General features: G+C 35.9%; 1 protein-coding gene and 1 long non-coding RNA gene across 5 annotated transcripts; one reads left to right on the top strand and one right to left on the bottom strand.

Moving 5' to 3' along the window:
- Positions 1–3,405: 3,405 nt before the first annotated feature.
- On the bottom strand, positions 3,406–9,604 carry LOC102809037 (sulfotransferase 1C2-like). The gene is made up of 6 exons (XM_085496412.1): positions 9,379–9,604; positions 6,394–6,623; positions 6,061–6,184; positions 5,321–5,415; positions 4,817–4,988; positions 3,406–4,092 (listed from the first exon to the last, which is right to left on the bottom strand). Exons 1-6 carry the CDS (start codon positions 9,542–9,544, stop codon positions 3,962–3,964), a joined length of 918 nt encoding a protein of 305 aa, XP_085352538.1. The 5' UTR covers positions 9,545–9,604; the 3' UTR covers positions 3,406–3,961.
- A 9,404-nt stretch (positions 9,605–19,008) lies between these two features.
- LOC146725340 (uncharacterized) lies at positions 19,009–20,727 on the top strand. Of its 4 annotated transcripts, none has more exons than XR_014928821.1 (3): positions 19,009–19,111; positions 19,671–19,738; positions 20,157–20,727. It is a non-coding gene; the product is annotated as an uncharacterized LOC146725340 (long non-coding RNA). The 4 variants fall into 4 exon arrangements; XR_014928823.1 differs by having other exon boundaries at positions 20,160–20,727; XR_014928822.1 differs by having other exon boundaries at positions 19,010–19,111; positions 19,674–19,738.
- Positions 20,728–25,684: the final 4,957 nt, after the last annotated feature.

Raw genomic sequence — 25,684 nt, forward strand, 5'->3', positions numbered from 1 at the left:
TTAAGAATAACGATATTGATCTCAACAACATTAATATCGAATTCAAGGTGTGAAACTGGTGCACAGACAACACGGACAAAACTAATTATATGTTAATTAAAACACCTCAGGGAGCAATTAATACTTGTGGTAACGCTACGGTTCAAAATGAAACTATAGAGGGCGTCTCATCTTAGTACCTGAATGTGACAATTGACAATACATTTAATTGGAAAAAAAACACATTTGTAAAACGATTTCATTTAAAATTGGTATTTTGTCTAAAATCCGCCATTTTGTCCCACGATCTATTCTTATCCTGCTTTACAACTCTCTCATTTTACCACATATTACTTACTGTATTGAAATATGGGGTAACACCTACAACACTTTTCTTGAAAAATTTATCGTTTGATAACGTTTATAGATGTTCGTGCCCCCACGACCCTCCAATTTAAAACACTAAATATTTTAGGCATCTATAAAGTTAGTAAGTTCCACATTTGTTTGTTTGTATTTTTATCTTAATAAGAATAAGCTTATATAATGTTAACCACTACTTCAACCTATGCAACACGTTAAGCTACTAGTCCCAATTATGATATTCCTAGAATGAATCTTACTACTAAGCATGCATGTATATGTTGATGTTAACTACTGATATCTCAAGAACTGCTGATTTAATTCAGTATAACTGGGTATGTAGTTTAGAAATTAATACTAGACCTGACTTAGAATTCAAATTCATTTTGTCGGAATAGTGCTTTCGCCAAACGCCATCCTTGACTGATTGGGGTCATTGGGGTCAAATGTTGCAATAATACTTTCGTGATTTTAACCAAAATAGTTTCAACAAATAATTTCAACAAAAATTTTAATTTGGGGAAGATAAAAATTAATCAAACAGGTGATTGTAGCTCAAATCTCACTTTATTAAAACTCCATAGATGACAATTTTAACATATATGCAGATTGCTATATGAAAATGATAAACGAAGTCAGCAACATGATTCTAAAATGAGAAATTAACATGCCAGTAATCAACCACATGCAAGAAATGCACTCAAACTCGGACAAAACTGAGGTAAACAAGACACATTTTATGTAGTGGGAATGCACCTAGACAAATCACTCGAAAAAACACTAAGAGCATAGGAATACGAACGGTGTTTGGCTAATTAGTGGCATAAGACCTGAATCAACGCTGTAGCCCGCCATCTATATTTTAATATTGGATGCAACCATTATTTTATGGAGCGACCAAGGCCATTATATAAGGGGTGTTACAAAACCGAATATTAATGAAACCTGCCTCGATTTACAATAGTTCATTTCGAATTTGTCTCGCCGGCGTTTGAGCGATACAGTAGTAAAAACTGCGAATAACCGTTGTATAGCAACATGTTACGGCTCATTTCAACTGGGTCGTCTAACTCCCTAACTCCGCACGGTCCATTTCCCCGGAGATCGAGAAAAACTGCGTCATACATAGTATTATTTTAAAGGATGGAGGGAAGGTAAATTCAGACTCAACCCACCCAATGGCGATAGCTATGTTTATATAACTGTATGAATATCTCATCGGCTTTATGTAATCCACTGTGTCCCTCCCTCAGTGGAAATGATAACACGACGCCATGACAGTTTTCACGAGAGGTTTTGACTTCAAGGATGATTTTACGTCCGTTTCCTCTGAATTGTAAATACTTTTATTTTATTTTTTTATCTGACAATTGAACATCAGCAAGCATCGGTTTTTGATGGATTTTGGCATGTCATCGAAATGCAATAGCCATTTTTGTTGACTATAAACGTCACGTTCATAAAACGGGCATTATCGCGTCCTATAGGGACACACGCAGGTAAATAACCCAACGAATAATGCAGTCACTGGAAAGGAGTTTCAATTGTAAGAATTTACTATAATAGGCATGTTTCTTGAGCTGATGAGCGACAAATTGCATTTGAGCGTGCATGCGGGTAATCAGGATGGTAATTTAATAACCATCATAATCCCCCGTTTCTATCTGCAGATGTTGTCTGGGTATTCTATGCGTGTAGTAGCACTTAAAGGTGATCAGTGAGTTGATTAACACAGATACATTGTGTAAAATGAATAAACATCGGTAACGCACACACACACACATTAAACAAGATAACGTTAGTAATAATTCACCAAGATTACATTTGGTACCAAATCACCTCATATACCGTGGAATACGTCTACATGACACATTCATATCACCGAGTAATAAGACACGACAGCTTGGGTTAAACATGGCCACGAAGCTATACATCTCAAGTAGTCACTCTTGAATCAAATATCCGCCAAACATCGTTATGCTCTATTGACTAGCAGTTTTGATAATTGATATTACCGTGCCAATGAAAGAAAGAAGGTAAGAAAAGTTAATGTGTTCACTACATCCAAATAGTTCCATCGTTTGCAATGGAATAGGTATACGAAGTTTTTGGTGGAAGATCCAAAAATCTCAATGACATGAATTATTTGTTGAGGTCATACACAATATAGATATACCCCAGAGAATGTGGATAATTATATTATTAGATTACAAAAACAATTGCAGATGAACGAATGCTAAATATTACTATTAAATATTATTAATATTAATGTTAATATTAGTATTAATTTCACTACCACTTTTACATAAACAAGTTACTTTATCACATGACTTATATATTATTAACGTGATTTCCGAGCTATTACATCAGAATCGTTTAAAACAGAAGCCCATAATGAGGATTTCGGAACCAATAACGCAGGTGGGTTTTATAATTTTGCAATTTTTATTTCACGAAAAGTGTTCTTTGCTTGTTTGTATATACTGCTAGTAGGGTTACTTATAAAAAGTGTCATAATTTTATCACATTGGTCAGATTGCGTTCAGGGGGGAAATTTGTTTGTTTATTCAGTTTATTTGCAAATGAAGGATATCTGAAACTTGAATCCTGTGAAATGGACCGGTTTGTGTGATATGATTCTTTGTTGTGATATATTCCTAAATTCATCTATACCAATATTAAACGTTGGATTGATTACATTTAGCATATATAGATGTATTTTACCAAGACCGAGACGATACTTTGTTGAAAGTTGGGAGAACTTATTTGAACCGAGTATTATATCGTGCATACTGGACCGTATTTTGAATTGCATTTTTAGAACCATCACGAGAATGTTGTCTAGGAATTACGAGTAAAGATACAGTAATAACATTGTTTCATTTTCAACTTTACAAAAAGTACATAAGCAGTTGGCAACCAGTGTGCAATCTGAATTAAAGTACAGTATATTATTATCAGGTATAATGTTAACAGCGCCCTCTGTTGACAAATTCGGATTGTGCAAAATCTGTAAAACAAAGCCTCACCTCATTTTGGAGGAAGAATTCAACCAGAAACATATTTTACGAACCCCTTCAATAATATTTATTGTTCATATCACTAAGTAAAATGATACACTAAAACGTATATTATATACATGCAAGTTCACCACAAAAAAGTGTTTGCAATATACTCAAAGTGTAATATCACCTATATTATTTAATATGTTCTACAACGAACAAGGTTGATGATAATGGCATTGAAAGGTCCGAATGTAATGTTGGAATGTAAGAATCTTGATGATGCTATCAAAAAATTGACAGCATTAGTTTCTAATTTTAGTATCAAGTTTAGATAATCAAATCAATAATCAATTTTCTCAAACAATTTCCAGTAAAATTGTGATTAAACCCCATTTTGTTTAGTATGTTTAGTATGTATGTTCTCCCAATGGTACATCATTGTAAATTAAGACATTAAAATAGGGTTGAAAGAAAGGGGCGGGGACTGTGTCATTCTCAACGACTTGTTTTATTTTGTGTTTTGCATTGTTTTCAACGATATTTGATTGGATATGTTGTTCACACTTTACAGGTAACTTCTATAAAGTCGGGTTTGTGATCCAAGTTGAGAATCTTTATTTCTTAGGTGTCTTGGTGTAGTATTGCATGAAGTCGATTCCATACTCCTTACATTTTCGCTGCTCCCATTCCTTGAATTTTTCATCTTGGGCCACTGTGAAATTTGACTTCCAATCGCCCACGATTCCTGGAACACAGATTATTTTGAGACGATTAATTAATAAAGTGTAATAATATCTAGAGCGCGATTAGCTCAATAAAATGAATTATGAAATGAAAAGTGTTTTTCAAGCATAAAAATTGATATATCTTGTTGTCAGATATCTAAGATAATCACTATCTCAGTTGAAAAATGACTCGTACATTACATTACATTACAATACAATGCAACACAAGAACAAAAGAAATCCAGTAATTTTCACGATCAAAAAGTACACATTTTTAGATTATTTTTTTTTGAAGTGTACTGACGAAACAACCGACAAATACCATAATCATTATTTATATTCGTTGTGTATATTATATTTAGGCATTCTATGGGCGGGGGGGGGGGGCACTGGTTCAGCTTCGATTAGATAGTCTTTCATCTATGTCACCATGTATTCGGGCGGCTCAAGTTTCGAGCGAACTGATTGTTTGACACTGACTGAGCACTGGTCTATATAACAGCACAGTCTGTCACCGAGATATTTATTTTTATTCCAATATAAGGTAAGAGAAGGCAATCAGCTCTCGACATGCTATCAATTATGCATACCTGTACATACTTGTATTACATGTTTTGTTAGTCAATATTCAACTGACCGAACACACACATTGTGAACACATACATAGACCACGAGTGTAATTGAGCTGTAGTGTTAATTGTAATAAAATATAATTTACTGATTGAAGTACCGATCTAACATTACCTTTGCGTTGCCAATGTCTATTTTCACGTAGGAACACGTCACGTTGTGTTACTGTTTTCATATATTCTTTCATGTTATTGAAATCGGTATGGTCTACGACTCTCTTCATCTCATCGGGGGTTAAGTCGTAACCAAGGAACTTAGCAACTGTCTCCGATGCACCTTGGCGATCCTGTATTTAAATGAAAAAGCAGTGCTCAATGGATGGAGATTGGTGTATCATAAGTTTCCACGTCTACAAACTAGACAAACCACATCCGAAGGCATGTGGGCATATTCGAATATAATACCCTGGGAAGGGTGATTTTCCGCTCGTTACGGGATAACAATATATACAGTATAGCGTTATAGTTGTAACAAATACTAATTTTAGAGATTTGCAATTTTATAAGTGACATACGCAACACAGTTTTCTATCTGGACACTGTCTTAACGCCCGTCTCTGTTAACTGTCGACACATAACTAATTAGTCGCTTGAGAGCGCTTCTTTTTATTATCCATACCTCTTTGATGTCCTCGTACTTCAAATGCAGGAAGTTGTCCCTACCGCTCAACTTAAGCCAGTCTGCCAAGTGTTCGAACCAACATCCCCAGATAACTAGGTGGTCATAATAAAACAAATAAAATGGTAAATTATTTGGTGTCAATTATGTCTGTCAACAAAATAGGTGATGTTGGCCCACGGCTAAGTTTATGTTGGTTTGACTTTTATGTTAGCAATCCCATTGTATAATGTATTACTTTGCGCTAAACAGCCATACGCCATTAGAATAAATAATTAGATAAGCAAAATGGTTCACTCAGATGACAGTGCATTTGAGAAAATATTAATTAAACCTATAATATGGACGGATAAAGTTGATAATTTGCGCTGATATATCAGGTAATCTGGACGGAAACTAAACTAACTATCGTAAATATCGATTCGAAAAGTGTGTTCATATATTTTTACATAAGTGTGACGACTTTGTCTTACTATCCTGTTTTATATTTTATGTTCGAGATCAGACCCAATTTCAGAGTCACATGTTTTCAGACCCACATTTCACAATTATGACCTGTATATGATATATTTGTGTGTTGTGTATGCTATTGAATATATATAAACAGCCATAACAATAGAGGCAAATCGACGCTGAAGACAAACTGAAATTATTCAAATTATGCTATGCAGTCATATATTCATATTCAGGTAGAGAATATATATTGGTGGCGCTATAACGGTAAAAAATATAATGCTTACCCTGGCCTTCTACAAAACGATCGACTAAATAGTCCCAATCGCATGGCTCTAAGAACTTTACAGTCGCATGCCATGCATGAAGAGATATGCAACAGTCCCTGGGATTCCTTGTTACAAGGATAATCTAAATTCAAACATTGTATGAATTGCATTAGATGTGATACAAAATGACGTCACATATCGAGAATTTATAACGGAGACGAATTACACTATGCGGGAATTTCGTGGCTTAATCACGTGTTTGATCGCGACCAACCCAACATATCTCCTCCACCAGACAGTTTTATCGGGATACGTGATATATGTCATGTTTGAAGATGAATGTTTAGATACCCTAGGTTTTTTGGTGAACACCTGCGGTGGCATCAAATCAACTGGCAGATGAGTCTGGATTTGTCGAGGTGACTTCCACGTTGACACTTTTTTATACGTAGCGATTTCGATGCCTGGTGCCGGGCCTAATTCGATCAGATTAAGTTTATCCTCCATCCTTTTGCCCTTGATTTCGTCGATGTTTCCCCTATGCATAATAGCATCTACGATCTCGAGAATGAAGGTTGTACCTACAAGGAAAGTGAAATATTATTACGACACCTGATGTGATAATCTGCACTATCGTCGTTTGGACTAGTCTTGAAATTTGCCACCCACGATTTTGTGAGAAAGCCTGCGTTATAAATTTTATTTTGGTATGCATATGAGCATGTTAAAAGAGAATCATTCATAAAGTTCCATAACCGTCACATGTTGTAGAAGTACATATTGATTTGTTAGAGGGTGACATGGACATACTAAACATAATACTTTCTATGTAGAAACAACGAACAATCCGTGACCAACACATACCACAGTTTTTACCCGTTTGAGTGTTCTTAGCAATGCAAACATGATTACACCCCCTTTCTTCCTTTTCACTTATATAGTTAACAGTCATTTAGCACCCCTGAACACATCAATGGTTGCTTATGCTGTTCCAACAGTCCATTTTTACATATTTTCGACACAGGCAATTTGAAGCATAGAAGTGAGCGGCTACTCATAAAAGATTTGATAATGAAAATTTGATAAAGGCACAGAATACTCGTTTTTTTTTTTTTTTTTTTTGTCTTTCAAAAATAAAAAACTACTAAAAATGGTGGATTTTACATAAATTACAGATAGATCATAATTTAATCCGACTTGTATCAGTTTGCCATCAGTCTCGAGGGCGCAGTGGTTCCGCTGATTGCTTCCAACTGGAAAAAGGGTAAAGGGTAAAGGTGTGTCTGTAATATAATTATTCATTGTTTCAAATAACACATGGCCATGATTGGTCACCCATAAGTCCTTACTTTGTGTACATAATTTACAGACGACGAACTCCAGTATATATAACAGATAAAGGCTGCTTATTTTTCCAATATTCAATTTAAAAGAGACATTTGTTGAAGGAATAAACCGCAATGGCCGGATTATGAACAAAAAAAAACGGCGGGCCCTCCCACTCTTTTGGTCCGTCTGAGTCACCCTATTCCCAAAAGACTGATCGGTAATACTAGACTGAATTGTATTTATTGTATCTCATTTTTCAATTGATGTATTTTTAACGACCGTATGAATGAGTTGCTGACCCGTACTTGTCTTATTTAACTGTCACCCAACATAGTTGTTATGCAAGATAAATGCAGATTAAATAGACCATGGTTTGCTGATTGTTATCAAATACCTGACACAACAAAATAAATTAAAAGATATCACAGAGAGGCACGTCCGTTCCTTCACCTTCCCAACAGACTGGAGGTCAAATTGAGTTCAACGACCGAATGATTTACTCACTGACGTCGACTGGCCCGTACTTTTTTTTAATTTCACTCACCCCATACTGTACTCATTTGTTACGCAAGGTTATAGATCGTGATTACATAATACCTGACACATATTGCATCATTGCAGTAGTACTGTATCGTACCCATGTCATGCACATTTCCTTTAATTGGAGTGTGGATAATTTTCTGTTTTGGCCGTTTCTGAGATCCCACTATGGTTAACATTGGTAAATCCCATTTTTTTTACATGGGGTTTAACAGTAAGTTGGGATTGCATATCAAACTTCACGACGAGTATGCGAAAAACGACAAACTAAGTGAATGTTCTACCTTTTTTTATATAAATTGTGTTTCAACCGTTTTTACATTTAAACCCCACGAAACGCTGCCATCCTTACTTTCGGCTTTCACCATTCTGGTACAGCCAGATCTGAAAAGGCTTTGCCGCAATCTGGCTAAGCTGTGTGGTTTGGATCATGTGGACGGGTTTCATGCTCTCCGCACGTAATAAGCTCGATTATTAAGCATTATTTATTAGGGATGCCCGGTGGCGGAGAGGAAGACGTGTAGTGGCGTGAAGCTAGGCGATTAGGTGCCGTAAGCGAGCGCCGGTTCGGTTCCTGTTTACTTTGATTTAACGTAGTGTTTACTATGCCGTTTATTCGGTGTTATTTGCTTACTTTACTTTGTATGTTAGCAGCAACTATGAGTTTACATCCTGTTTGAATACTTCGATTGATAACATACAAGTGATTGAATTTGGAGTGATTCATTTGCTCCTGGTTTTGGGCACAAATTTGAACCGCGGCCGGAATAATTCCATGAACGGACCACTACAATGAACACAGTACATTCCTTCGGATGTGACATGGCATCTAGGGTCCGTTTATACCCATACACAATTTTTTATACAAATAGATATTTTGACCCAGTATATAGTCACAGTGGCTGCACTCCTCCTCTGGTCGAGTCTCACATTTACAGCAAATACTAAACCGCGATTAAAGATAATTATAAAATCAAATGCAATCTCTTATAAAAATGCAACTTAATTAAATTGCAATTCAACGCTGAAGCAAAATTCAATAAAAACTAAATTAAAAAAACTTCTCGTAAATTCTAATTAGAAACGTAATTAATTCCGATCTAATTAAATTACAATTCTGTTTAGGAATGTAACTTAATTACAGTTTAATTGAGCTGTATCTAATTACATGTACTGTACTTTGAATCAGTTGAATTTAATTTAACGGCTCTTGGTATTGGCATAAGGAGGTAAGTGATACTTTTGGTCGGTTACATTATATCAATCTCAACTCTTAACATAATGCCAAGACACGTATTTTTACAAATTAACTTCAATACCATTTCATTATCCTACTATATCCACTTTTTTTATTAGCACCACTAATATTCAAAAAGCGTAAGACTTTGAGAGAGGTTCGCAAATTGTAAATCGCGGTTTAGAGGTAAACCACATTTAACTCCATTTTTTCTGCAAGCACATGCTTACCTGCTTTCGGGTAAGTTACAATGTACACATCATCGTCTCTGACTTCGAAGTCTTTCAGTGCGTGTATGCTATCGGTGTGCATAGCGGTTACCATGAGTCTATCCTTCCTTCCATCGTAATAGTAGGTCTTTTCAAATGGAGGGGTTAAGTCGTCTGTTTCTGGCATGGTTGTACGAGTTGAGTAAGGCTTTACGCTGGAAGGGTTAGGGTGACGGTGTGACGGTGTGTATCGACAGACTGTAGAATGGTGATAGTTCATCTTGTTTATATAGTCTAGTTTAGACACACCTAATTGGTGTATTGTGTCACACAATGACAGATGCAAATCAGTATCACAAGTAGAAGACTGGTGGTGGTGTTAGTCCATAAGTGCATTACTCTAACATTGATTGCAATGTGCACTCAGTAGCGCGCCCGCTTCACGCGCGGATTCAGGAGGAGGCGCACCAGGCGCGCGCCTCCCCTTCAGCCCGAAAAAAATAATAACTGACAAATCAATTGACAAACCCAGCCCACCGTAGGTGCGCGGACGAGCCTTTCGGCCACTTAAAAAGGGGCGCGCCCCCTTACCGAATTTCTGGATCTGCCAGTGCGCTTGTAGAACGTTTGTGCCATTAGCTTGCTTTTACTATCTAATAAACAATTTTCTTAATCACAAGGCAAAAGTCAATATTAAGCAGCAGTTACCCACAGTGTATGTGGTATTAATAGCAATGGTTAATTAAATGTACTTCAATGATATCACAGGAAATGTACATTCCACGTGTATCATACAGTCATCATACAGCATTCACGGATTCAATACACGACGCAAAGTAACAACTGTAGCGCTTTACCTAACAGTTTGTATGCTTTTTATTGAAAATATACAACAACTTAAGGAATATTACTATTTATTTATTTATTTACTTAATTCATACCAAAAAATCCATGTTGACTCTATATTGCATGGAATAACAATTTAAAAAATGGCCTTGTTTTTGCTACAAAATTAGAATGCTAATCCATTATGATGATAATTTTCACAGAGGCGTCATATTATCATTCAATTTCGCCAGTGTTTGATTCCAATATTTGAAAAACTGAATATATATATATATCATAATACTAACATTATTTTTAAATGAAAAAAACAACATTTCCTAGTGTACACATGTACATCCATCTCCCTTTGAGATACTATGAGATACCAGCAATTCCTATCTATTGTTTTCAGTGCATTCTTGTTATTCGCAAGAAATAGCTGGTGTTCAGTGGCGGTCTTCCCATATCCACACTCAAAGGAGCAACAGATGACATATTTACAACCCACAAAGGAATTGTGCATACTGTGACCGTCAAGAATAAATCTACTCATAGTCGAGCACTCTTTATTTCACTTGGTATTTTATAAAGTTATGACCTATTCAAAAACTAATCATGCACCTTCATATATGATATTCATTTTAATAGACTTCCTTGTAAGCTATTTCATCCTATCCAAGCATGTGTACAACACTAGATTCTCAACTAAATCAAATCTATCATATCACCTAAAGAGACCTACTTTCTGTGAATTTTCCTTCTATTTCCAGGGAATCAAAATGTGAAATGAACTTCCCATGCATACTAAACAAATCGTTAAATTTTGAAAAGGAAACTGAAGCGACATATAATGAAATCAAATTAATACTGTGTCTGCTCTTTATTCATAACTCAATTACGTAGTGAATAAAACAAATGGTTGTTTAACTTGTTGATCGACTATTATTATCTTAATCATTATAATATATTATTCATTTCTATATTGGACAGTAGACTTGGCTAGCACTACTTGTGCTATTTTCTACATTTTTGTCATTTTACATTTTACACTTACACTTTTCTCTGATTTTTTTTATTTTTAATAAAACATTTCTTGCATTATTTGTGCCAAATAGTAATGATCACCACCAAAAGTAGACACAGGAAGCATAGCATATACGTTATATACCAACGTTGCACATTAAATCACTTGCAAGGGCAAAAATATGGCGTCCAAATCTTCAGAAGGCTCCATCTACTGAAATAATCTTTTGTCAAGCGAAATTTAAAGGGCGGCAGTCGTCGCACCGCGTCCTGTTCGATATGGGACTCATAGCAACGTATACAACGCGTGTAAAATACATTGTTTGTTTACATGAAATTCGAACACGCGCTGCGTGACGACCACCGCGCTTTAAGGATTACGGTGCAGACGATCACGTACTGTCGTCTCTGGCTGAAATGGTAAATACATCACCATCTCATAGCCGGTCACTGATAATGTTATGTGCTCTTTCCCATATTAGTACGACCACCGCGCTTTAAGGATTACGGTGCAGACGATCACGTACTGTCGACTCTGGCTGAAATGGTAAATACATCACCATCTCATAGCCGGTCACTGATAATTTTATGTGCTCTTTCCCATATTAGTATGTGCTGCACATCGTAGTTTCTCACGTTACTGTTTCAATGAAATGGCAACTATACAAACTTTAGTTGTCACCCTATTAAGTGACACTTATAACAGAACATAACATTTTTGTAGACACATTTTCATCAGTATCTCACAAAATACATGAGCCAACCATGTTTGTATAGTAATTGCTAATATACATAAAATGTTAATGGTTGGAGAAAAATTAAACGAGCTATTCTGACAGACAGCCAAAGTCCCCTAGTATAGGGTAATGTTGACCGGCACATGTGACTGAAGTACTACGAACTGCTCTAGTATTAATCACGTGACACAATGCGATACAAGTACGGGTCACTCAGGCTTTGACCCATATTTCAAAAACTTCAACGGCTACAAAAACGCGACTCTACAGACATGGCGGGAGTGCTTGTTACCTATGAAGTCACTACTTTACCTAGAATTAGTTTCCATTGAAAATACATTTTTGGCTGTTGTGTATGACATTTATTAGTACCCGGGGGGAAAACGGGGACTTATAATTCGGTCCCCGTCCGTGCGTCCGTCCGTTCGTCCGGAGTCATATTTCAGAATCCTTTGGACCTATTCCGATTCATTCTTTGCATGTGCCCAGCACTTTATGTGGGACATATGCACATGCAGTGGTTTAGCGATTAGATTCAAAATGGCCGACTGGCAGCCATCTTTTATTTTGAAAATGTTGTATTTTGGACATGCTTTGTCAGTTTTCATTCAAACTTGGTACATAGATTATACATGTTAGGATACATGTCCATGGCATTATGTTTCAAAATTGACAACCATCTGAGTTTTTGGCCTTACTACTATATTACCAAGATTTATGTACCATTTTCATTCGTATTTGGCACATACATCATACATGTCACTTTGTTTCATAATCAGGTCAAAGATGGCCTAATAATGGCTATATTACTATATCTCTGTCAACCATGTATCATTTTCATTGATATTTAGCATGTCATAAATTGGTACATGTACTTGTCAATTCAATTTGCAATTTGATCAAATCTGGCCGACTGGCGGCCATCTTGTTTGTTTAAAATGTGATAACTTGGACATGCTTTCACTTGTGATCTATGTTTTTCTTTGCTATGTCTTAAACCGGAGGGGTCGTCACGCAACACATGTTCGAATTTGATGTAAATAAACAATCTGTTGTATACGCCACTTGGGACTCAAGTTTCAAGGACATGCTCGCGACAACCCCCTCCACTTTAATATGACGAGCACAAAGAGAACTTTCAAAAATTTAACGGGGACTGTGTCATTGTCAATGACTTGTTTTCCCTGAATCTTTTTGAGTTGAATGTAAAACATGAATTCCCACTGATTCATTCTTTCAGGGAAGATAGCGGGAAAAAAATGAAATAGAGTACTGTTTACTATTCTTTAATTCAATAGCAAACTTGTGTTAGATGTTTTGGACACACATATTCACAGTACGGTGACTATACGTATAAATACGTAAAAAAGTACGGGCCAGGGACGGAATCTGTCAGTCGTTAAATACTGATAATGGTACACAAGAAACAATTTAGTGAATTCGTGAGGGTCGTTAATGTCATCATGACTAAGTAACAACATCGATATTCCTCATTTTTTAATCAGTATTGTGAAAAGGGGGGCAGGGGGGGATAGCTCAAATCAGATTGTAATCACGTCATAGTCGCCAAGAAATATTTGAGGTGGTCTGCTTCTCTAATTATACAAATTCAATTAATCAAAATTGTTGGTTGTAAGCAATTTTGTTTGTGCTAGTGATAAAATAATCTTCAAAATTACGGGAATCTACACTAAAATGGTATTCACCGTATTCCGGCATACATTGTTTTTGTATTTTGTACATTATTCTATGGCTATTTAAACCTTTTTAAACCTCGCATGTTTACCTTCGAAATAATACAAACTAAAACGAGTCATTAACGCCGCCATGTCACGTTGAGTCAACTACGTGCAATGAATCAAGATGACAAGGCAAACCCTCGCCTAGACACCCACTGTAGACAATATACGGAAACCCACCAATCACTGGGCGTGTTTTTTTAAATAGTTTTTGAGATCCCAAAATACAGTATAATTTTTAATGGTACTTAGTGCCTTGAAATTACTGTAAAGAGACATAAGATAATAAATCTTATTTCTTGGCTTATGTCTCAAATGTTCAATGTTGGTTGATGTGCACTGATGCGTAATTTCATTAAAGCGGGAGGGTCGTCACCACCTGCACACGCGCGGGAATTGAGTCTCAAGCGACGATAACAACACACGCTAAAAACGACACAATGACACGCTACGGCCATCTGACGCATGCGCAGGTGTCGACTCTCCCGTTTGAATGTAACTTTGTGTGTACGGTCATTGATGTTATTTACGTATTCATTAATTATTTTCTATACTGCAAATATTTTGAGTTTGTTACCAGACAGCGCTTTCTTTGCTTATTGCCATTCACAGATTCAAATTAGTGGCGCCCTCACCGACAACCGTTTATTAGTTATATCAGGGGGAAATTCTCTTCTCTCTGGGTTCTCCACACGTGTCAGGGGGGAATTTCGTCTCGTCTCTATATCTCGTCCGCTTGAGGTATGGGATCGGGAATGTCACTTATACTTTACAGTCAAATAAGACACACATAACGAAATACGTTTCAGCTCTCGTCTTAGTCGGTCAATCGAGCACTCTATCAGACACAGCGCCCTGGGGAAAAATCCCCAAGACTATCGCAAGGCTGACCCAAGACTCTTTTAGACTGCGTCAAGGCTCGCCCCAAGGCTCTCCAGGACTGGACCACGACTGCGTCTATCGTGCTGTGCTCCCCAAGACCAACTCAAACTCTCTTTATTCATTTTCAAAACTCTAACCAATTACAAAGCAGTAAAAAGACTCTAGGGCGTAACCTTCAATCATAAAGCCAATCACACTAAGTACTGAATACGTCATATCTTTGATTAATCGTTCACTACATTAATAACTATGGATACCAACTGTCAGAATCTTAGTCAGAATAGCGGCGGTTATCTGGTAATTAGTTCCAAATCATTGAGCCAAGTTCCGTCCAAAACTTCAAACAGACATAACACAGCAATTGAGCTAATAATCAGCTAATTAAGGTAGAGATGCAGTTTATTTGTGAATTTCAATCAAAAATAGTTTTTTTCGTTTTTTATATAGATTTTTATCTAAAGAACATTCTGTGAAAATTTGACCAATGAATTCTTCTTGGAACACCGTTAAAATTGCTGTTTATTTTCTGGTTAAAAATAAAAAAAAAACACTCTCACGTGGCAATGTTTATGTCCAATTGTCTAATTTGCATGAGTAACCAAATAACAGGACCTTTGATTGACAATATGCAAATCGAGATTGTACGGGTCATAGTTCATTCAATTCACGCGCATGTGCAATTATTCTCAAATCAGTTCTCGCTCGCTAGCAAACCAAACATTATATTTCCTCAGTGTTTTTTCCTAATTTTTATCATTACATTATGCGTGGTCTGAAAAGAAAGAGAGGTAGAAAGAAGATTCAGATGATTTCTATGTCGGAAGAGGCAAAAGCTACACTGAAGGCATCAGCCCACCGAACGAAAAACAAAATTGATGTGAGCGTCCAAACATGACTTTCCCTGAAGGCATGAATCCGAGTTTCTGATTGACTGAGAGATTTTATTTTTAAATAATTGTTTTCAAAAAATAAACTGAGCATGTGAAGAATAATTTAACATTGTTTACAGTGATAACTGCTCATTGTCGAAACGAAGCTTACCCATTCACGCTAGTCACAATAAACATCATACTCTTGAATAGGCGTCAATGACTACGGTAAAACTTAGACTCTATTTTAGGCATCAGGAATGATTGAAATATCCGAAAATGACGCCAAAATACACCTTAAAAGTCCCATTTTATTTTTTTTCTAAATCCCATCCCGAATTTACGGCAGAATCTGGTCCCTCAAATAAGGGACACGTGAGCTTTGATTCTAACCGGATATATTGCACTGGGTCGGGGAGATACAAACTTTTGTGTATCTTTTGTCCAATGGATACCTCTACTACGATCATTCGCAAGTTTTGTTAGGTGGTGCGAGACAGCTTTGTTTGTAACCGGACGAACTCCGTTTAATTCACTGAAGCAAACACTGACAATGCTAAAATAAATTGCAGAGGTACGCTAAAATTAATTGAAAACAACCAAATAATTTCAATGAAAAATAAATCACAGAGAGAGGTAACTTGATACATTACGGTAACAACTCTTTTGACGCGCTGACCGCTTCTCCGCGTCTGATGTTTTGTTTTCCTTGTCATAATACTTACTGATTGATGATTTTGTTTTGATTTTTGAGTTTTTTAGCCTGCAACTCGGCCACGACCTTTGCTTTTTCCGTGAAAAATGAGGAAGTTTACGTCAATTTGACGGACATTCCATTTTTTTTAAACTAACGAAGCACACTGTTTAGCACTCCTATTTTTTTCATTTGCCGATTTCTATTCAGAAAAATTCGACCGCTCAAAAATGCACCATAATTTTGCACTCTTAAAACATGTCAGATTTCCAACACTAATTATTTAAAACCGGTCGAAATTTTAAAACTTTTACGTTCGGGGCTGGAGCTCTCTTCTTACAGGCGACCGTCGCCGGTAGTACAACAGCATGTTTTGTACGTACATCCGTGCGCTGATTGTCTGCGACTGTCTTAGAAAATCCCTGAATAAGGCGTTGCCAAAATCGGAAAAATAAAAAAAAATCCTCTTTAAAAAACGAACATAATTCAAATATGTCTTTTAACAAATATGTTGCAGTGGGAAAAATGGGATTGGAAAGGATGAACAAAACTTCTGTGCCTCGCGTTTCGATTCTAGGATTACGCGATTATTCTTCATTATTGTGTGTTCGCTTCCTGGAGTTGGTTCTCAATACTACATAAAAATCATCAAGGATAAATAATTTAATATCCCACTTTGTACTCTTCACGGTAAACCATAGGCTCTGAAATACTCGTAGATTTTTTATTGAAAATACATCGAAGAGAAGCCATGATGTTTTGATCGTGATAAAAGGTCACCTTCCTAGGACCGCCCCCTGTTTAATAATTCATGAGATGACGTCATATTTACTGGCCATTGCCACGTGTTTTTACCGACCCCTTCAAAACACTGGTATGAATGACGTGTTTCTGATTTATATATTCAAGAGCAGTTGTTCTGGTCCAACGATTTTACATAAAATGTCTATGTCTATACGTCAACTTTCAATTTCAATAGTCTAGAAAGTATGACAAAGTATGACAAAGCAGTAATTCCCGGTTTAACGCGCAAATATGCAAATTAGCCTTTTTCTCGTCTTCTATTTTTGGTGAATTCTTGGGTTTTAAATTATATAGCTGATAGACGCTTTGGCCATTTGCCTCGAAATTTTCACACATTATTGACAAGGAGTTTCCCCTTCAAAATGCGTCCGGACAGTTTATTACGGCGAGTGGAACAAAAATAACAAGTCCGCAATTAACATGGATATATAAATTATGCAAAAATAGAAAAGAGTGAACTTTGAGGTCATGCTGTGCGACTTTGAAAGTCGTTAGAGAGATGAGTGGACGCATTTGAATTAGTAGTATACCAAGGTATCCAGTGATGTAATTTTATCCACAAATGGACTTGAAGTTTTTAAGCTAATTTTTTTTAAACCACTTTTGTCCAAAAAAGCATATTTTTGACCCAAAATCAAAAACGCATTCTGGATATTTAAAATAAAGACAAGTTTTACAAAGTTTGTATAATAAGCTTTCAGAAAATATATAACATGTTGGATATATAATACCATCTTCATTGTCTAATTACTCAATTAAAAAGCAAGCCAAATAAACTGCATCTCTACCTTAAGTCGGTCAACAGATACGCAAAAACAAATTCATGACAGTTATATCGAGATATTCGTGGAGGTTGTTTGCATCCAATACCGGAAATAACTGCTTGCTCTATATAAAACACTATTTATTTCAATACTATGCTGGTATTGGCCGTGAATGACCACTTAATGGCATGTGCAACTGGATCAACAAGAAAAGTATGAAAAGTTTCACTTTGTTTTTAAAGATTCATCAAGCTCTTTTCAAACAGTGGACTGTTGGCTATGTGCACTTGAATTCCAATCAGTGACAACTGATGTATCTACTCGCTACATTTAAGAAGAGGACCGTCACAAATAACGCAAAGTTAAACAGATATATTTATCCGCTTTCAAGGCGCGAACAAAAATCGCTGTTATAGCTGTCTTGATTGGAAATTCCATCATAATTATTTAGGTACGAAGGCTTTGGCAAATGCTTGGCCATCATAAATACATACATATAACCTGTATTCCTGTGATATACTTCACTCAAGGTTATGCCCCTGGCCACCTTGCCTTGCCTCAGGTGTTGCAGTTGTATGTTTAATAAATATTATATTTATAGTTATTTTATCCATGATTTATGATAGAATGTTCATTGGTGAAATCTCCAAAAAGACATGAGAACGCAAAATCTCTGACAGTCCGGAGTGGTCATAGAAAGAGTATGCGTGACGTACATGACTAACAAACCATCAGTGATGCTAATACCAGGTACGAACGAATAGTCCAAGGCACGCTGGGTAACCGTTGATGACACGCTGAGATGCTGTTTTTTTAGATAAAAACTGCTGTCAGTCAGTCTAAGAGCAACGATTTAAAAATGCACGATCAACCAACCAACACGATTTCTAGTTGACCATTTTCAAATTAAATCTAAAAACAATGCGACTCCAATATAACCAGTCGGGCTGATTATTGACTTGTTGATATTTTGTGATTAAATTTTAAAAATAGCCGCCAGTCGTTAAGAAGTCAACGAAATAAAACCAAATCGACAGCATTGACCTCAATATGTCTGGAATCCAAAAATATACTACTAAAATATGAAACACACCAGAGAATAAGCTTGTTAGCTCATGTAAAAGAAATCACAATTACTCATCGTCTAACTCGAAGACAAACGTTATGTTGTATTATACTCTCCTCTCCAGAAATTACATGATGGGTGTGGCTCACAGATTATGGGCGAGGCCCACAACCATATTTTTTATACGGGTTGCACTTTTTCCTAAGCTGTACTCTTTTTAGATATCTGATGAATATTCATAAGAAAACGCATGCTAAAGGATTGTGATGCGTGTCATTTTGACTCAGAGCGCTGCATTGGAGCTGTTGGTTGAAATCAGTGAATCGTAGCACCTTTCAAAGCAATTGAAACGTAAGTTACCTGCTTTAATTGAAGTCAAGTCAAGCACCACACCAATATATTCTGTGTATTGTAACTAACTAGATTACGACTTTTGGACAACCCGTCACACACATTCGCAAATTTATTACGTTCGCGTCGCCCATTTATTGATTTCGCGTTTTACATATTGACAAAGATCCTGGTAACTGTGCAGTTTGAGTTTTTTAAGTGTACGTAATCGTCGTGGCGGCTATGTTGCACGATAAATGGCAGGACAATCGAATTTGTTAAATACGTGTCCCCTCATGCGTTAAATATGTGGTGCGGACATGACAATATTGACAGGATGCATGGAAGTTGTACTGTGCGTTAAATGACCAGCCAATATATACTCATCGTTCTACAACCTTAATGAAAAAGTGGACTAGCTAATACAAAAAACAAACAAACAAAAAACGGAACAAGTATTCACCGTATTACTCACGCCATATATGTGAATTTGCTGCCTCGAATTTATCTACATTTGCAAATAACACTCATACTGCATGTGTGACTGCATGCTGGTCTAATCTGTACTTCAATTATCCAGCAGATCCACAATGAGAAGTTACCTGATTCTGTTTGTCCTGTGCGTCGCCGTGGCTGTTGTGTACGCCGGTAATGATGATATTTATTTAATTACTTAACCTGCTTTGGAATGATAATGCACAAACAAACAGAAAAAAATGGCCAAACCTAGAAAAAAAGGAAAATTAGAAAAAAATAAAAAAATAAATAAAAAAACATTCATGATAGAAAATCACATAATTTGAAAGGTCATCAAGTGATATAATGTATTTTTTTTCTTTTTGACCAGACTATTTTTGAAGAGGGAAGACTATATGACCTATATTTATTTTCACATTTTACCTTCACCAGATATGTGCAAAAGAAGTTACGAATTGATGGTTTGTCGTTTTTAGAAGCACTGACATGTTCATCCATAAGCCCAAAATAGTCATATAGGGATTTCAACAATTAGGATTAAATTTCAACTGTGTTCTCGTATTGAATATATAATATTGTTTTTTTCCAGAAGAAGAAGTAGAAGAAAATACATCGGAAGCTCCAGTGCATACGCAAGAGCCGTCAGACGAGAAAACTACTATTGCAAGCGAGTCCACAACCAATGTTGCTGTTACCACCAAACTATCTGTGCTGTCTATTCTTTTAACAGCTATGCCTATTGTACTATTGTAACCTGCGTATTACAGTGCGAGCAACGGTCCACTTTGCTCGATGGGACAATGTGCGTGACGGATGTGTCACCTGGCCTCATGGACATTTAATTTTCACACTAAAAGCTGTCTTAAAAATACCTGTACATAATCTATTTTGTGTTTGTGACTACAATGTAATTAATGAGTTACAGCCGTAATGACCAATATCACAGTGATCCAAATCATGACGATTCAGAACGCAATTACCACCTGTCATTTGGCTTGGTTTGATGATGTCATCACCACATGACAACCAACACAGAATCTGATTGGAGCACTACTGATTTGATTTCCATTGTCCGAACAACAGGAAACTATGTACAGTATAAGAGATACATTTTAATTGTGTACTTCAATGAAAATAAAACATGATATTGTACAAAAAAACATCTTGTGCAGTTGGGTTTTTCAATTAGGTACACAGACACTTAACTGATATTCAAAAAAAACAACATCTGATTTCGTAAAAGTTGAGTAAATACGAAATTGTATTTTGAAAAAAGATGGTGTCATATGCTTTCAGTCTAACGACACGATATTATTCTAGGTATCTTCATGAACTTACAACTAATTACTTTGGTTCATATTCTGAAATGAAAGAAAATATTCTGTTATGGTAAGAAATTCTGAGAAAGCAGGCTGTTCGATATCTATAAAATGTCACTGTATCCTGTACATTTCAAGTTTTCCCACAAAAAAATATTCCATCGTATCGTAGCGAACAAATATAAATCCACTAGTATATACGTTAATTGACAAATTAATCTGAAATGACCTAACAGTTGTAATAGTTCCACTCTACTGCTTATTAGAAACTGCATTTTTTGAACTTTTTTGCAACAGGTTCAACTAAGACATGCCTCCATTTTTATTTACCAATTCACATCGTCTTACAATATGCAAATTAGATGTGACTCAAAAGGTCAAGAAACGTTTCTTCAATACACTACAATGAGCATTTTTACACATGGTACAAAAATGCACTTTTAATTTGTCGACATATTTTCATCGTCGACCAGGACAAATTTACATAATTTTAGAAAATAAATAACAACGACTACACAATCATGCTCACCACATACTCTTTGATTTGAATCGTATTTCATACCAGGAAGACCAGTTTTCACATTGTTGTTGGTGACAGAGACACATAATTGATACATAGCCAAATACGTAAGATATGTGTGTTTGTACGTTTTCACGAGCATGAACGCAGGCATCGTCGTGCGTATCTTTTTTTCTACCAACTGTTAACCCTGAAAGAGACATTTTCATGATTATTATTTTGACTCATCGTCAACAACACATCACCTCTCCAGACCACACATACATTTATTTTTTCCGGCAAATGCTATCCCTGTTGGTAAATTTTAAAGACGTGTGCCAGGTAGCAAAATATGCTATCTAGAACCAGCACAGAAATATTATCGATATGCCGTTTGATATGCTGGTACTGTTGTTAAAAACAGTCAGATTATATTTGTAATTTTAGCAGTATTCAAACTAATACTCATGAATATTCATAATTATAACAAAACGTATTTTTTTTAAAAAATATAACAGTAATCGGGTCGGACAACGTTCATTTTTTCTGTACTGTGTGTTAAATAGAACACTTTCGGTAACTAAGGATTATGTTAATTATTTGACGAAATGTGAAACACATAATATTTGCAGTGATCACATGATCACTACTGAATCCATGACGTCATGAGTAGCCCTTCTTCAAATCTGTAATAAATACTAGTAATAAAACGCAACTGAAAAAGCCGTATTTAAAAAACAACAACAGCAATGTAATTGTATCATACACATTGTATTTTGCATTTTTATAAATGAATTTTTACATTTCCAATGCATGGAAATGTTAGCTCAATGGATTCTACACATCACATATTGATCTGCTTATCAGATCTTACTAGCTCTATATGCAGCGATTAAAATATATCACTCATTAAATATTCTAACCTTACGAGTCTGTCATAAAAAGTATTGCTAAAAAAATGATTAACATAAATTATATGTCAGTGACATGTAAATGTAACAATGACATTTTATATTTGCATATGACGCATGTACCTGCTCCTTTTTTTGTAGAAAACGGCTTAGTCTTTTTCACGAAACAAAACGAAACCCTAACGCTAACCTTAAATTTTGAACGACTTCGAACATCGCCACGTCACAGAAATAAATTTGTCGAGAATATTTAGTTTCCACCTTTTTTCCGCCTACTTTGCAGCACGATTCATTTGTGCTGATATGTCGTGACAGCCGTTTTTGGATTGTTGAACACTAATGACGCTAATCATTTCGTGTTTCACAGTGTGAAATTTTCTCAGATATTATTAAGCTAATGAAAAAAAATGCGAGTTAGGGTTGGGTTAGGGTTAGGGTTAGGGTTTCGTTTCGTTTCGTGGAAAAGACTAAGCCGTAGATAACCACAAAGAAACAGAAAATTGCCTCTATTGTGCAGGACACACGTGAAAATTTATGTATAATCACGGGACCTTTGTTGCATTTTCTCAAAATCACATGTTTATAGTTAAGTCTGTAAAGTTGTCACAAGACGATTGGAGTTGCGAATATTCCACTAGAGTAAATCGTCTTTCAAAAGTGAATATGAATTCAAAGTTGCTTTCACCACTTGAATATGAGCAATGTCGGCTTCTGAATATTAATTAACCCAAGCCCAAAATACGATTAAGATAGCTGACTTAAACCACACGTCCACTACTACTATCCAATGGGTAGAAGTATGCCCTCTTTATCAATAACAACAGTGATTGTTTGGCTCCTTGTTTCCTTTAGTTACAATAAGAGATATTCATATACATATTGTCTGATGTGATTAGTGTTACATTACTTTTTTTGTGTATGACTGGATATGATTTTAAATGATATTTTAGTTGGAATGGAGACAAACACATGTAGAATATTTCCAAAGAACAAAGACTTCATTAAAAACTGAAAGATAAAAGCAATAACCCAAAAATATAATAGATGGGGTCAAACCAATGTAGCTGATCGAAATGATTTTTCTTGTAATTAGCTTCACACTTCGCGCAAAATTAATATCAAGTAGATCGGTTAAGACATTAAAGACACAAATTGTAGCAATTCTTTCCAAAAAATCCATGATTGTTATCAAACTTGCTTTGCTTTGCCCATACATGCTGTACACATGCTGTGCCCAACAGTGAAGCATATTTTTGGCAAAAATTCAAAATGGCCAAACCGCGTGACTTGAACAAAAAATCTGTCAAATCAAAAGCTTTGCAAAAATATAATGAAGCATACAACGAGGTAATTACCAAAAGTTTAGTATTGAAATATTTAAAATAGAATAGCGGTTTAAAACTGTTAGTTATCACTCTTTGGCTTACGATTTGAATAATTATTCAATATTGTATCCAAGTGCGTGGTAAATAGGTTAGATAAACAACTGGACGCAATACCACTATTTGTATCATAGAGATTTAAAAAAAATGTTTAAATGTTTAGAACTACAATTCTATGATGAAGGTAATTGTCCGACTCTGGGACTGAGTTAAAAACTACAGTGATAGAACTAAGTGAAAAAGATTCAGTAAACCGATTTATTACTAACTATCACAAAATGCAATATCGCTCTAATGTATGCCCCATAAAACTGATATCCTAATGTGTGGCTTGTGGGAATCCTGTCGACAGAGGGTGCTATACCATATGTGTCCTGCAATTACTGCTAATAGATCATACACTCCACTGTATGCTGTTCGTTCGTTTGATTTGAGTAGATTTATAGATTCAGACACTGTTGACATAATCCACGTAGCACAAGGTCACAGTAATTAAATATTTACAGGCAATGTCCACTCCAATGAAACACTATTAACAGGTTAAAAAAACCACACCACTTCTGAATATGACAATGTATATCAGCTTATTTGTAATCATATAAGACGGCGATCAGTTATGTTACAGTAGTATTTGCCAATCACCAAGCTGTACTTAAATAAACAACCACAAACTAACACTAGACGATATCATCGAACAACTGACTCGATGGAGCATGAAAATAAAGAAATCAGATGTGTCAATGAAGATCTTCAGAGACGAGTTGTTAAATTGGAAAGATCAGTAAAGGAAAAGAACCAATATAGTCGTCGTGAAAATATCAAGATTCATGGTATCCCTGAGAGTGCTGATCACAACCAGAAAACACAGATGTAATTACTCTTAAAGTGCTGCGAAAGATTGACCCTGAACTTACTGGAATGGATGTTGAAGTAACTCATCGTTTAGGAAAGAAACCAACTGAAAACTATCAGGCTTTTCCAAGACCCATAATTGTAAAATTTTCAGGCAGGAAGAAACGAGAAAGTATGTCCCGCAATAAAAAGAAGCTCGCAAATGTTACTGTTAGCAGCCTATGATTTCCAGGCCGGAATCTAATATACATAAATGAGAACCTAACACCTAATGCACGCAAGCTTCTGAAACTGGCCAATGCGAAGCGTAAACAGGTAAATTATAAATTCCTCTGGACTAGAAATGGACAGATATTTGTACGCAAGGCTGAGAATTCACAATCTCTTAACATAAAGAATGAGCATGATCTTGCAAAGATCGTGTAGTATTCCATATTCTTTTGTAGACATATATTCATAGATACATTTCAATGTTGGATGATAATGTAAATAACACTTGTTATGGTAATTGTAAATCTTATTCTTTTTCCCAGTTCTTTAATCTGATAGATAACACGCCTATTAAGTCTACCTTTTCAATTTCACATTGCAATATTCGGTCTCTCGGTCGAAATTTTCAAGATTTCAAATTATTCTACGAATCACACGGCGATCAGTGATGTTACAGTAGTATCGCCAATCACCAAGCTGTACTTATTAAATAAACAACCACAAACTAACACTAGACGATATCATCGAACAACTGACTCGATGGAGCATGAAAATAAAGAAATCAGATGTGTCAATGAAGATCTTCAGAGACGAGTTGTTGAATTGGAAAGATCAGTAGAGGAACAGAACCAATATAGTCGTCGTGAAAATATCGAGATTCATGGTATCCCTGAGAGTGCGGATACATCACAACCAGAAAACACAGATGTAATTACTCTTAAAGTGTTGCGAAAGATTGACCCTGAACTTACTGGAATGGATGTTGAAGTAACTCATCGTTTAGGAAAGAAACTAACTGAAAACTATCAGGCTTTTCCAAGACCCATAATTGTAAAATTTTCAGGCAGGAAGAAACGAGAAAGTATGTCCCGCAATAAAAAGAAGCTCGCAAATGTTACTGTTAGCAGCCTATGATTTCCAGGCCGGAATCTAATATACATAAA

The sequence above is a fragment of the Saccoglossus kowalevskii genome, unplaced genomic scaffold, assembly GCF_978046115.1.
Source record: "Saccoglossus kowalevskii unplaced genomic scaffold, keSacKowa6.1 SCAFFOLD_315, whole genome shotgun sequence".
NCBI classification, from domain to species: domain Eukaryota; kingdom Metazoa; phylum Hemichordata; class Enteropneusta; family Harrimaniidae; genus Saccoglossus; species Saccoglossus kowalevskii.

Bases quoted from the DNA above. Each gene is read 5' to 3' on its own strand.
- LOC102809037 (XM_085496412.1), bottom strand. From the start codon at position 9,544: ATGCCAGAAACAGACGACTTAACCCCTCCATTTGAAAAGACCTACTAT. The intron at 6,624-9,378 runs GTAAGCATGTGC...CTTTCCTTGTAG, and splicing joins TGTAACTTACCCGAAAGCAG to GTACAACCTTCATTCTCGAG. The intron at 5,416-6,060 runs GTAAGCATTATA...ATGACCACCTAG, and splicing joins TCGTTTTGTAGAAGGCCAGG to TTATCTGGGGATGTTGGTTC.